The sequence below is a fragment of the Notothenia rossii genome (genome assembly GCF_949606895.1).
Source record: "Notothenia rossii genome assembly, chromosome: 3".
In the NCBI taxonomy this organism is placed as follows: domain Eukaryota; kingdom Metazoa; phylum Chordata; class Actinopteri; order Perciformes; family Nototheniidae; genus Notothenia; species Notothenia rossii.
In genome coordinates this window covers 65,960,029-65,973,007 of record NC_136901.1, presented here as the reverse complement: position 1 = coordinate 65,973,007, position 12,979 = coordinate 65,960,029, and the positions used below count along the sequence as shown (strand labels likewise).

The following is a 12,979-nucleotide window of genomic DNA, read 5'->3' as shown; positions in this document are numbered from 1 at the left end:
GAGCGAGAGCTTCATTGTTCACGATGAAGAATTAAATTCTTTTTTATTTAGTACTATTATTCAGTTGCTTTGTGTCTCACAAAGTGCTCAGCTCCTCTGCACTTTTTTCAGAAAATAATATATTTCAGTGTCAAGCAGAGAACAGTCATGTGATCAGGTTTTTTTTCAAACTTTGGATAAGTGACAGATTTCCATACCAACATAAACGTTAACATTTTACTCAAAAAGGCATTCATGTAGCATTTGCAAATAAAAACATATTTACTAAAAATCTTTCTAAAACATTGGCTTAAAACTGTTAAAATCAGATGTGACTATAAAGAGGTGATAGCTTTCTTTGGTTTAAAAGGAAAAGTTTGACATTTGCTTCTTTGAAGATTGATAACACTCATGAAACTGTTTTAAAGCCGCCGCAAGCAGCCAGTTAGCTTAGTCAAGCACAAAGACTGGACACAGGTGAAAACGGCTACACTCTTTTAAACTTTACACAAATAAAACAAAATGATGTTCATCAACATGTTAATAAGCTGCACTGGTTGGTGTATCCTTTTGACAGTGCTAGGATAGGCGTGTATCCCATTATTTATGCTATGATAAGCTATGCTAGGCTAAAGGGCAGCTGGCTGTAGTAGCTTCACATTTGCCTTGTGTGGTATCATTCTTTTTGTATTACTGTCAGCAAGATTGTTTAAAAATCCAACTATTACTTTGAGAATCATGGTTGTCTTTGTTATCGTTGCTCACTATCACATAAGTCCCTCCATTTTTAATGAGATGAATTAAAAAGCTTTTAAATAGTAAAAATCTTAAATTGAAATAGTTAAAACTCTGCTGGGACAACCTGCTGTTTATTATTTGCAAATTGCAGCCTGTTTAGGGATGACAAGTAATCCAGTGGGTCATCTGTGAAACAACACTGGGGGGCACAAAATGCAAAATGTTGTAGTTAGGCTGGTGGAAGCTTCTAAGCAATGAGTTTATTGTTTACACTACAATAATGACTCAAAAGGGGTAAATGGTGGCAATGGTTAATAATACAAAATATTACATGTAGGGCCATCATTTTACCGCACTGCGGGTTGCACTTACTATATTGCTTACCTATATTTGATGAATGCAAATACATTTACGGTTATTGGATTAATTAGCGTCTTTCCAACGATTAGCAGAATTTATTTAATGTTAAACCTCAATGCTACTTCTTTGCACAATTTTTTCTAAGAAAGGTTCAAATTTGAATAGTTGGGAGTAAAGGCACTGTTTTCTCTATCTATATTCGTTTTTTCGTATCAATCACACACACAAACCCATATTTATGCAAGACTTACAACTTCCAAATTTGAGGGGGCACGCATGTCCATCCATGGGGAAATTCACAAGCTTCATGGGACATTCGGCAATAATGGTCAACCTGTTGTAATACAGAGAAAGAACATCTCCATAAAGTAAGTGTCCAAATAGACACACAAATGCTTTAAGAAAGTGTGTAATATTCAGGGATAGCAACACCAGAGTTTTTACATTATGTAAATTACCATAGATTTAGCTGATCAGCATATAAAGGTGACTTTAACATGTGTGCTAAATGTTAGCATGTACTGTTTTTAATATGTTAAATAGAAGAATACGTCACATAAGGTAGAGCTTATGGTTGATTCTTCTGATATAAATACGTATCAGTAATATGCTAGAGGGTCAACAAAAGGTCTTCATATACTTAAACTCAGCCATCTCCAGTAAAAACATAAATGAGACTTTATGAGATTGTTATATTGAATTTAAAAGTTTGGTCCCTTCCGCTCTGCCTCCAAACAACTCTGCTCTGTTTGCACATCATGAGCCACTGGCTTTGATTTCACAGCAAATCTGCTCAAAAGCTTAAAATCAGCACAAAAAACTAAATATATAAAAAGAAAGTGAAGAGCTGATACCCCCTCAAAAATCGTTGTGATACCATGGAGAATAGCTGTCGAGTTCAGGCTAAACATTTTACTTTGAATATTATTAATTAATTGTTTAGCATCAATAGATTGTACACGGTTGTGGAGTATACTGCAGTACCTCATGGTGTATAGGATGGTGCCATTTTTCATGATGCGGAAAAGTTTGTTGGGGGCCGTCATGTTGTGAGCGACAGACCTCTTCCCATTCCTAAAGAAAGTGTCCGGTGTCCACACTTTAGTCACCATAAGGTTATTCAGCCTCAATATCTCTATCGGGCCCTCGTACTTCAACCTCCGGTCCACCCACGTCTGCCGAAAGAAAACGTCCATGGTGTATTCCTGAGGCGGGAAAAGTTGCAAATGTCAAAGACAAACATGTGAAGTCAGGTAGGTTTGCAGGTGGGATGATATGAGTTCATGATTATCAGCATCGATCTGGAACAAAGTCTGGTAAGTAAAATATCATGTTTGCCTCCCACATATTATAGACTCTAGAGCAGGCCCAGCTAGCGGGGAACGTTCTCACAACTTTGGCTAACGTTACCGATTGGTTCTAACAAGGTTTTAAAGAAACGTTTTAATCTGATGTTCAAAGAACCTTTTTAGGATGTTTATTTGTTCAAATAATTTTCCTATAAGGTTTAAGGTTAACTAAGACATAACGTTTTAACTGCAACATTCAGAGGATGTTTTGAGGATGTTATTAAGGCCTGAGATGACAGAAAGTTTTTTTATAAAACGTTACTTTAATGTGATATGTTAACAAAGGTGGAACGTTTTGCCTGTAACATTCTAAGGATGTGTTTTGGACGTTGTTGGGTATCACATTAAAGATGTTCTTTATAAAACGTTCCCTCAATGTTACATGATAACAAATGAAGAACATTTTCAAAGCAACATTCTGAAATTGTTTTCAGGATGTTATTGAGGCCTGAGATGAGAGAAAGGGTTGTATAAAATGTTCCCTCAATGTTACATGATAACAAATGAAGAACATTCTCCAAGAAACCTTCTGAAAATGTTTTCAGGATGTTATTGAGGACTGAGGAGACAGAAAGTTTTTTATAAAATGTTCCTTTAATGTGATACGTTACCAAAGGTGGAACGTTTTGCCTGCAACATTCTAAGGATGTGTTTTGGGCGTGGTTGGGTAACACATTAAAGATGTTCTTTATAAAACGTTCCCTCAATGTTACATGATAACAATTGAAGAACATTCTCCAAGAAACATTCTGAAAATGTTTTCAGGATGTTATTCTTTTTTTATAAAACGTTGCTGTTATGGCAAATATGAACACGGTCATGGTCAACGTCAGATTTATTTCTAGAGCGCTTTAAAAAACAAACTTGTTGCATTTGTTTGATAAGGATGTTTTTTTTTAAATCTGATGTCACCATATTTTCCTTTTGAAAAAAACAAACAAGCACTTAATTCATGATAAGCTGTAAGCAGATATTGGATGTTTGCGGTGGCATGTGTGAGTTCCGAGCTAGAAATGTTTGTTACCATTCGTTGTTCTAGGAATGTTTTCGGCGGGAAGTTTTATTTTGGTTCCCAGAATTTTCTTCTGAAAGGTAGGATAACGTTCTTTAAAAACATTCTTGAAATGTTTGGTGATAACCTTCTTAAGATGTTTTTGATAACCTTCTTAAGATGTTTTTGATAACATTATTAGAACGTTATGCCCTACAGTTCTTAAAACGTTTTCAGCGGGGCGTTTTATTTTGGCTCCCAGAATGTTCTTCTGAAAGGTAGGATAACGTTCTTTAAAAACATTCTTGAAATGCTTGGTAATAACCTTCTTGAAATGTTTTTGATGACCTTCTTAAGATGTTCTTGATAACCTTCTTAAGATGTGGTTGATAACATTGTTAAACATTATGCCCTACTATTCTTAAAACGTTTTCAGCGGGAAGTTTTAGTTTGGTTCCCAGAATGTTCTTCTGAAAGGTAGGATAACATTCTTTAAAAACATTCTGGAAATGTTTGGTGATAACCTTCTTAAGATGTTTTTGATAACCTTCTTAAGATGTTTGTGATAACATTATTAGAACGTTATGCCCTACTGTTCTTAAAACGTTTTCAGCGTGACGTTTTATTTTGGTTCCCGGAATGTTCTTCTGAAAGGTAGGATAAAGTTCTTTAAAAACATTCTTGAAATGCTTGGTAATAACCTTCTTGAAATGTTTTTGATGACCTTCTTAAGATGTTTTTGATAACCTTCTTAAGATGCGGTTGATAACATTGTTAGAACATTATGCCCTACTCTTCTTAAAACCTTTTCAGCGGGAAGTTTTATTTTGGTTCCCAGAATGTTCTTCTGAAAGGTAGGATAACGTTCTCTAAAAACATTCTTACCATTTTTGGTGATAACTTTCTTAAGATGTATGAGCGCATACATCTTAATAATAAGTGCCGTTCAAATTCTCTACATGATAGGAAAGGAGGTTTCAAACTTCCTTTATAACCTCCTTTAGCTTAGGAACCACTGAACCTCCCTTACCAAAAGGAGAGGAGAAAATGCTGCCCCGCAATGCCTTGCAGCCGAAGCATTTGCTATCACACAACAGTCGGCCGTTCATGGAAACAACCGATTATGACGGAGAAATTATATCATGAAACTTACGGTGCTTATTAAGCATTTTAAAACGTATGTGGTAAGTTTCCAAAGTGCTTTGTTTTGAACATTCATCAGTATTATAATCAAAAAGAGAAATATGAACGTTAGTTTTTACTGAAATGATTAAATAAAGTCAACATTTCACACAGCTGTGTGGGGTTTGTTCAACTTTTAAAATATGTTTGAATGTTGATATACACAGTGATAGATGTTAAGGACTAACGTTTATAATAAATACATCCCAGCTAGCGGGGAACGTTCTCACAACTTTGGCTAACGTTACCTATTGGTTCTAACAAGGTTTTAAAGAAATGTTTTAATCTGATGTTCAAAGAACCTTTTTAGGATGTTTATTTGTTCAAATAATGTTCCTATAAGGTTTAAGGTTAACTAAGACATAACGTTTTAACTGCAACATTCAGAGGATGTTTTGAGGATGTTATTGAGGCCTTTCATGTGATATGTTAACAAAGGTGGAATGTTTTGCCTGCAACATTCTAAGGACGTGTTTTGGACGTTGTTGGGTAACACATTAAAGAAGTTCTATATAAAACGTTCCCTCAATGTTACATGATAACAAATAAAGAACATTCTCCAAGCAACATTCTGAAAAGGTTTTCAGGATGTTATTGAGGCCTGAGATGACAGAAAGTGTTTTATAAAATGTTCCGTTAATGTGATAAGTCAACAAAGGTGGAATGTTTTGCCTCCAACATTCTAAGGATGTGTTTTGGACGTTGTTGGGGTAACACATTAAAGATGTTCTTTTATAGAACATTCCCTCAATGTTACATGATAACCAAAGAAGAACATTTTTGAAGCAACATTTGGATAATGTTTTCAGGAGGTTATTATTTTTTTTATAAAATGTTCCTGTGATGCGAAATATTAACAGGGTCATGGTCAACGTCAGATTTATTTGTAGTGCGCTTTAAAAAACAAAGTTTTTGCATTTGTTTGAAAAGGATGTTTAAAATAAATCTGATGTCACCACATTTTCCTTTTTAGAAAAAAACAAGCACGTAATTCATGATATTGCATGTTTGCGTAGGCATGTCTGAGTTCCCAGCTAGACATTGTTGGTTCTAAAAACATTCTGAGAATGTTACCATTCATTGTTCTAGGAATGGTTTCATCGAGAAGTTTTGTTTTGGTTCCTAGAATGTACTTCTGAAAGGTAGGATAACGTTCTCTAAAAACATTCTTAAAATGTTTGGTGATAACATTGTTTGAACATTATACCCCAAGTGTTTTTGTTGTTTATGCACATACGTATCTCTATTGTCATATGGATCGAATAACACTTAGAAAACCAAAGACAGACATATAGAAGAACGGACCGTCTATCACTGCCCGTCCCTGAAACCCCTGTTAGTGTTTGTATGTGTTTCTTTCTACTGTGTGTCTCTCTCTCTGCCTGCTGGTATGCTTTACACGGCTGGGAGCAATCTCCAATCAACCACACCTGCAACCTGCTCGTCAGCCACACTATGAAAGTCTGCAGCCTGCGCTCATTCCCTGCCGGATTGTTGCCGTGAACGGTTTGTTGCGTGCCGCTCTAGCTTTTTACCAGCATATTCTTTGACAACTTTACCTGCTTTTGCTTCACACTGATTTTTGTGTCTCTCCCAGGAGGAATCCAAGGCCTTCCACACTCCCAAGACCAGCCAGGCCTCTCTACCCACCCTGGAACAACTGTCTCCCACTGCCGCCATGACTTAAAAGTTTCAGACGATTATAGAACAATATCAGTCTTTACACATCATAATAATTGAACAGTTTTAAAGTTTCTCTTTCTTTCCCTCTTATATTGCAGTCCCTCACTCACTTTGTTCGGCTCAGTGCGAGAATCGAGCTCGAGCTTGTCCTGCCAGGAGTTTAAATCTGGGCTGAAATGGTGTCAGGGCCGCGTCTATCGTTTTTCCAACCCAGTTTAGATTTAACCACGCCCACTTCCGCATTACGCAAGGATCGACCTAGCTCTAAGCGATAGCGTCATAGACTTCATCTTCAGCAGTTATAGCGGTCGCGTTAAAGCAGGATATTGAATAGTTGTTTTTTGTCTTTCCTAAGGATGTGTTGACTGAAAGTAAACGATCCTGTAATCAAAGCCATATCGAAGAGTCCTGAGATTGTATTACTGGTGTCATCTATAAATATCCTATGTGTATCCCAAAGGTGTATCCTCAAATGTCGTTTTCAGGACAAACAAAAGACGTTTTAAATATCTTATCAGAATAGACTGTGTGTATCCTCAAATGTCGTCCTGAGCTTGTATTACTGGTGTTTTATCATCTATAAATAGCCTGTGTGTATCCTCAAATGTCGTTTTCAGGACAAACAAAAGACGTTTTAAATATCTTATCAGCTGGTGTAAGTGCAGAATATTGAATATAACCTTGACTATTACTGTGTACTTCATTTATCTAACAGCATTATTTAATGATACCGAGATATATACAGATGTTTGCTAATGTATCCCTCTTATATCCATCAGGAATTAATATTAAATGATGAATTAACATTCCTCAGCACTGCATAAGTGCGGTCGTCAGTCATATTGACAAAGAAGCACTATTATATTGTATATTATGCGGCGTTTAAAAGGACGGTATTTCGCTTGTCAGATTCAGATTTCGCGGTGTGCCGCGTGAGGCAGTGATGTAACCATAGGGATGTAACGCCAGGTTGATGCTGTGACGTAACGCCGCGTCGATGAAAAACGATAGATGCGGCCCTGACGCGTCTATCGTTTTTCCCAGTTTAGATCCTACTTCCGCATTACGCAAGCATCGACGCGGCGTTACATCACAGCATCAACCTGGCGTTACATCCCTATGGTTACATCACTGCCTCACGCGGCACACCCGCGAAATCTGAATCTCACAAGCGAAATACCGTTTTGACCTTCTGTTTGGGATGTAAAGGTATTTAATATTTTATTTAAAGGTAGACATTTATAATATGTTATAAATGTCTATTTTGTTATTTAGTACAACATATAACATTTATTTAAAAATAGACATTTATAATGTTATAAATGTCTATTTTGTTGTATAATACAACATATAACATTTATTTAAAGGTATGTTATATAATACAACATATAACATTTGACATTAATAACATATTAACGTTTTGCCATGTAAAAATGAAACAACTGTCAGGTGGTGTATTGATTATCTTTGCAAAAGAGCCCCCACCAATATTGATTTTAATTGAAATATGGGAGCAAAAACAAAAGGGTATAATTGATCATACCATATTATGTTATTATTGCAACTGTTTTTATTATATTGTGTTGTTTTGTTTATATATATATAAATATATATATATATATTTATCAGTGGTAATTAAAGTTTACTGTCACAAACTGGATGAATGTGAAGTATTTTGTTAAAGGAGGATGAAAGCGTAATTAAGGAGCACTACTGGAGTGACTTTGATGGTTATTGGACTCAGGATTCATTAATTTGGATTCCCGCTGTATGAAGAAATGAAAGGACGGAAAACAATGGAAGTGGAAACAATTTACAAAGGGATTAAACTGTTTAAAACACATGTTCAAAGTAAGCCAGATTTTGCCGATGTGTTAAAATGGATTCAAAAGTCATAAATAATCTACAAAATGGAGGAGATCGATCTGATCGGAGCAACTTTGAAAAATAATCCAACTGAAACCGGCATGGACAATGACTATGTTTTAAAAATGCGCTTATCCAGACAAGCCTGGTTTGGTCACTTTACAGGCAGAAGAAACATTTCTATTAAAGAAAGAATTATACATTTTTTTATTTTTATGCCTATAATAGCCACAGTACTAACTTGAATCTTTATTCAAATTAATCAATCAATTATTTTTTATATTTTATTGTAATGTAGAGAAAAGGCTTTTAGTGACAATCATGTATTGCGATCTTTGGCGCGCCCCCCAGGTTGGGAACCACTGCTCTAGAGCATGGACGGATTATGCATGCAAAAGGCCCCACCACCTCTACACATAGCAAGACATACATACCAGCCTGTCCTCCTAAAAAACACGACCAAATAGGTTGATTGTTTAAGCAGTTTAAATTACGACCCATAGCCACGTTTTAAAGTGTAGCACCTCTAGCGGTCGTGTAAGAAACGACATGCTCCCGTTTATTCGTTTATTCACAAATAACCCTCTCTGGAAATGCCTAAATTGTAGAATAGTTTGGCCATTAAAATGCTTTTTGATTAGATTTCTAGCGAGAAGTGTATATTGTACTTTTAGAATCCACGTCCAGTGGAGGTGTAGGATCTATAGTTTGATAGATATTTACGAAGGTGATCTGAGGTCTCGTCAGGATAACGTGTATGCAGCTTCCATGGTCTCGAAGTTTTCATAACAAAACCGGATATATTCCCCTCACTGTCAAATGATTACACAGTGATATCTGCATTACTCATCCACTAAAAAACATCAGTTTATCCTTGTTGATTACACAATATTGATTGTTTTAAATTGTGTAAAATGCTTTTGTGTTTTTAACTTCGATTCAGAGAAACAAATAGTTTTTTAGGAGTTTAGACACTACAGTTTCCGAAGAAAAAACACTACCCAGAATCCCCAGCTATCGTTTGGGACTACAACATCCGCCTTGCTTTACAAACCCTGTGGTTAGTCATCAAGCCCTGTGATTGGATGTTGGAGTGGCAGTGCGACAAGGTTACGCTGAGCGTCAACAGCTCTTTGAAATGGAATGGAACCACGGCAGACTTTCCAAAACTGGAATTGGACGGGTCCAGCCCCCCCCCCCCCCCCCCCCCAGAACTACACATGCTGGCTATTGTGTGTTTCGCAACATTATATGGCACGTCTCTTTATAAGAGGTCTTCGTATTTCCCACAATTTGAAGTTGCCAATATTAAACTGTGTACACCCTGGAGGTTTAGGGGATACGAAACACAGTGGTGTTATCCAATTTAAAACATATAATTAATAAATGGGTGAATTAACATACCCACATGACACCTAAGGTCAGAAGAGCTTTATTTAACAGCTGGTCTTATGTCTGTGACCCCTCCTGTTGTTCATTGGTAAGCCTGAAACATGCACTTGTCAAGGTTCAGAGGCAAATTTTGCAAATATGGCAGTAGCCATCGATCATCTTAAGATAAGATAAGATAAGATATACTTTGTTGATCCCAAGTTGGGAAATGTTTTTGTTACAGCAGCATGTACTACTTTGTTCTGCTCCACTACAATTCAGAGGTTACCTTGGTATTTTTACTCCACTAAATGTATTTTAGTTACTTTGCAGATTCTGATTAATGATGTGAAATATAAACAACCCTTAAATCAGACTTTAGTTAGACCTGACTCAAATTCAGGGAAGGTGATTGTCAAGTGCCAAAATAAACTATGCAATATATTGCAGATCCCCAATCTGATCAATGATGACATGTATAGCCGCATGTCATCATTTCAGCGCTGGTTGTCTTGGTGGTGCCCAGCAAACAATGTGGGCTTCGTGAATAATTGGACAGCCTTCTGGGGAAAACCTGGTCTGATTAAGAGAGACGGCATTCATCCTACTTTGGAAGGTGCAAATCTCATTTCGGCAAACATTTCAGGGCTCTGTGGACTTAATCCATGACAAACTGGAGTTGAGACCAGGAGGCAGAGTCGCAGTCTTACACGCTTCTCTGCGCTCTCTCCTAGGCAGTCATCCATAGGAATCCCGACCCCAATAAAATACCCAATATTAACGGTGTGTGTGTCTGCCCAAGGACAATTTAAGGTAAAACCTAATAGAGGTTTCATACATAATAACCTAATAAAAGTAAATGTAACAACTACTACAGTGCAACAAAACAGGAAGATTAAATGTGGTCTCTTAAACATAAGATCTCTAGCATCTAAAGCAATACTGGTAAATGATTTAATATCAGATTATAATATTGATATATGCTGTCTCACTGAAACTTGGTTGAGACATGAAGAATATGTCAGCATAAATGAGGCCACTCCACCCAGCCATATCAATACTCATATTGCCCGAGGCACGGGCCGAGGAGGTGGAGTTGCAGCAATCTTTGACTCAAGTTTACTTATCAATACTAAACAAAAATTTAATTATACCTCCTTTGAAAGCCTCATTTTCAGTCTTACGCATCCGACCTGGAAAACTTTGCAGCCAATCTTATTTGTTACAGTGTACCGTGCACCAGGTCCTTATTCAGAATTCTTATTATCGTAATTATCGTAGGTGACTTTAATATTCATGTTGACGATGATAAAAATAGCCTTACTGTTGCATTTAACTCTATATTAGATTCTGTTGGTTTCTGTCAGAGTGTAAATAAACCAACCCACTGCTATAATCACACTCATGAGCTTGTTTTGACTTATGGTATTGAAATTGAGCAACTATTAGTCGAACCGCATAATCCTGCTTTATCCGACCATTTCTTAGTAACTTTTGAAGTACTGTTACTAGACTACAAAGCATTAGCCAAAAGCTCCTGCAGCAGAAACCTATCTGTTAGTGCTATAGCCAAATTTAAGGAAGAGATTCCACCAATACTTAACTCGATAGCATGTCTGCATGTAGGGGAGGAAATTTATACAAAATGTATACCACCCCAATTGATCATGTTGTTGATAGTGCTACAGATGCGCTGCGAATAAAATTAGACTCTGTTGCTCCTTTGAAAAAGAAGAAAATAAAACAACATAGATTAGCTCCATGGCATAATGCCGAAACCCGCAAAATAAAGCAAAAGTCGAGACAACTTGAAAGGATATGGCGTTCCACTAAACTTGAAGAATCTCGTTTAATTTGGCATATTACTCTCAATGAATATAAGAAAGCACTGCGTAAAGCGAGAGCAGCATACTACTCTTCATTAATAGATGAGAATAAGAATAATGCAATATTTCTTTTCAGCACTGTAGCCAGGCTGACAGAGAGCCACAGCTCGACTGAGCCTTCTATTCCCATAGCACTCAGTAGTAATGATTTTATGTGCTTTTTTAACGATAAAATTGTTACTCTTAGAAACAAAATCAATGACCTCTTGCCTTTGACCAGTATAGTGTTATCAACAGCTCCCGGAAACGTAAGTTCTAATAATATTACACTAGATAGTAAACTAGAATGCTTTTCAGCCATAAACCTTGAACAATTAAATTCAATGATTCTCTCTTCTAAACCATCAACGTGTATCTTAGACCCGATTCCAACTAAGCTGTTAAAAGAAGTTTTTCCATTAATTAGCACTTCTTTATTAAATATTATGAATATGTCTTTATTATCAGGCTATGTTCCAAAATCATTCAAAGTAGCAGTGATAAAACCGCTTCTTAAAAAGCACAACCTCGATCCAGAGGTTTTAGCCAACTATAGACCTATTTCTAATCTTCCGTTCCTCTCAAAAATTCTTGAGAAAGCAGTCGCAAAACAGCTGTGTGATTACTTAAAAAACTATGATTTATTTGAAGATTTTCAGTCTGGCTTTAGAACACAACATAGCACAGAGACAGCTCTGGTTAAAGTCACAAATGACATTCTAATAGCCTCTGACAAGGGACTTGTCTCTATTCTTGTCTTGCTCGATCTTAGTGCTGCATTTGATACTATCGACCATGATATCCTATTGCAAAGACTAGAGCACTTAGTTGGCATACAGGGAACTGCTTTAGGCTGGTTTAGGTCCTATCTATCTGAACGCTCTCAGTTTGTACGTGTCAACGATGAATCTTCCATGTAAACCAAAGTTAGCCATGGAGTGCCACAGGGCTCAGTGCTTGGACCTATTTTGTTCACCCTATATATGCTTCCGTTAGGCAATATTATAAGGAATCATTCTGTAAACTTTCATTGTTATGCGGATGATACTCAACTATATTTATCAATCAAGCCTGATGAAATTAATCATCTAAATAAAATTCAAGACTGCCTCAAGGACTTAAAAACGTGGATGACCTTACATTTTCTGATGTTAAACATGACCAAAACTGAAGTTATTGTACTTGTCCCGAAGAATCTACGAAACAAATTATCTAAAGATATATTAACTATGGATGGCATTAATTTGGCCTCCAGTGAGACTGTAAGGAATCTTGGTGTTATATTTGATCAGGATTTATCCTTTAACACCCACATAAAATCAATTTCAAGGACCGCCTACTTCCATCTACGTAACATTGCAAAAATCAGGCATATCTTGCCTCAAAACGATGCAGAGAAACTAGTCCATGCATTTGTTACTTCAAGGCTGGATTATTGTAACTCCTTATTATCAGGGTGTACCAAGAAGTCAGTCAAGTCGCTTCAGCTGATTCAAAATGCTGCAGCTCGTGTACTAACCAGAGTTAGGAAAAGGGACCACATTACTCCTGTTCTGGCTGCCTTACACTGGCTCCCTATAGAACACAGGATAGAA

At 36.7% G+C, this 12,979-nt stretch overlaps 1 protein-coding gene across 1 annotated transcript in view; it reads right to left on the bottom strand.

Annotated features, from left to right (window-relative positions):
• gabra4 (gamma-aminobutyric acid type A receptor subunit alpha4) overlaps positions 1-12,979 on the bottom strand; it is a 29,437-nt gene that overhangs the window by 11,324 nt on the left and 5,134 nt on the right. The window contains exons 4-5 of the mRNA XM_079671559.1: positions 2,062-2,282; positions 1,329-1,411 (exon numbers count right to left, since the gene is read on the bottom strand). Coding sequence (XP_079527685.1) covers positions 1,329-1,411; positions 2,062-2,282 — 304 coding nt within the window. The remainder of the gene's footprint in view (positions 1-1,328; positions 1,412-2,061; positions 2,283-12,979) is intronic.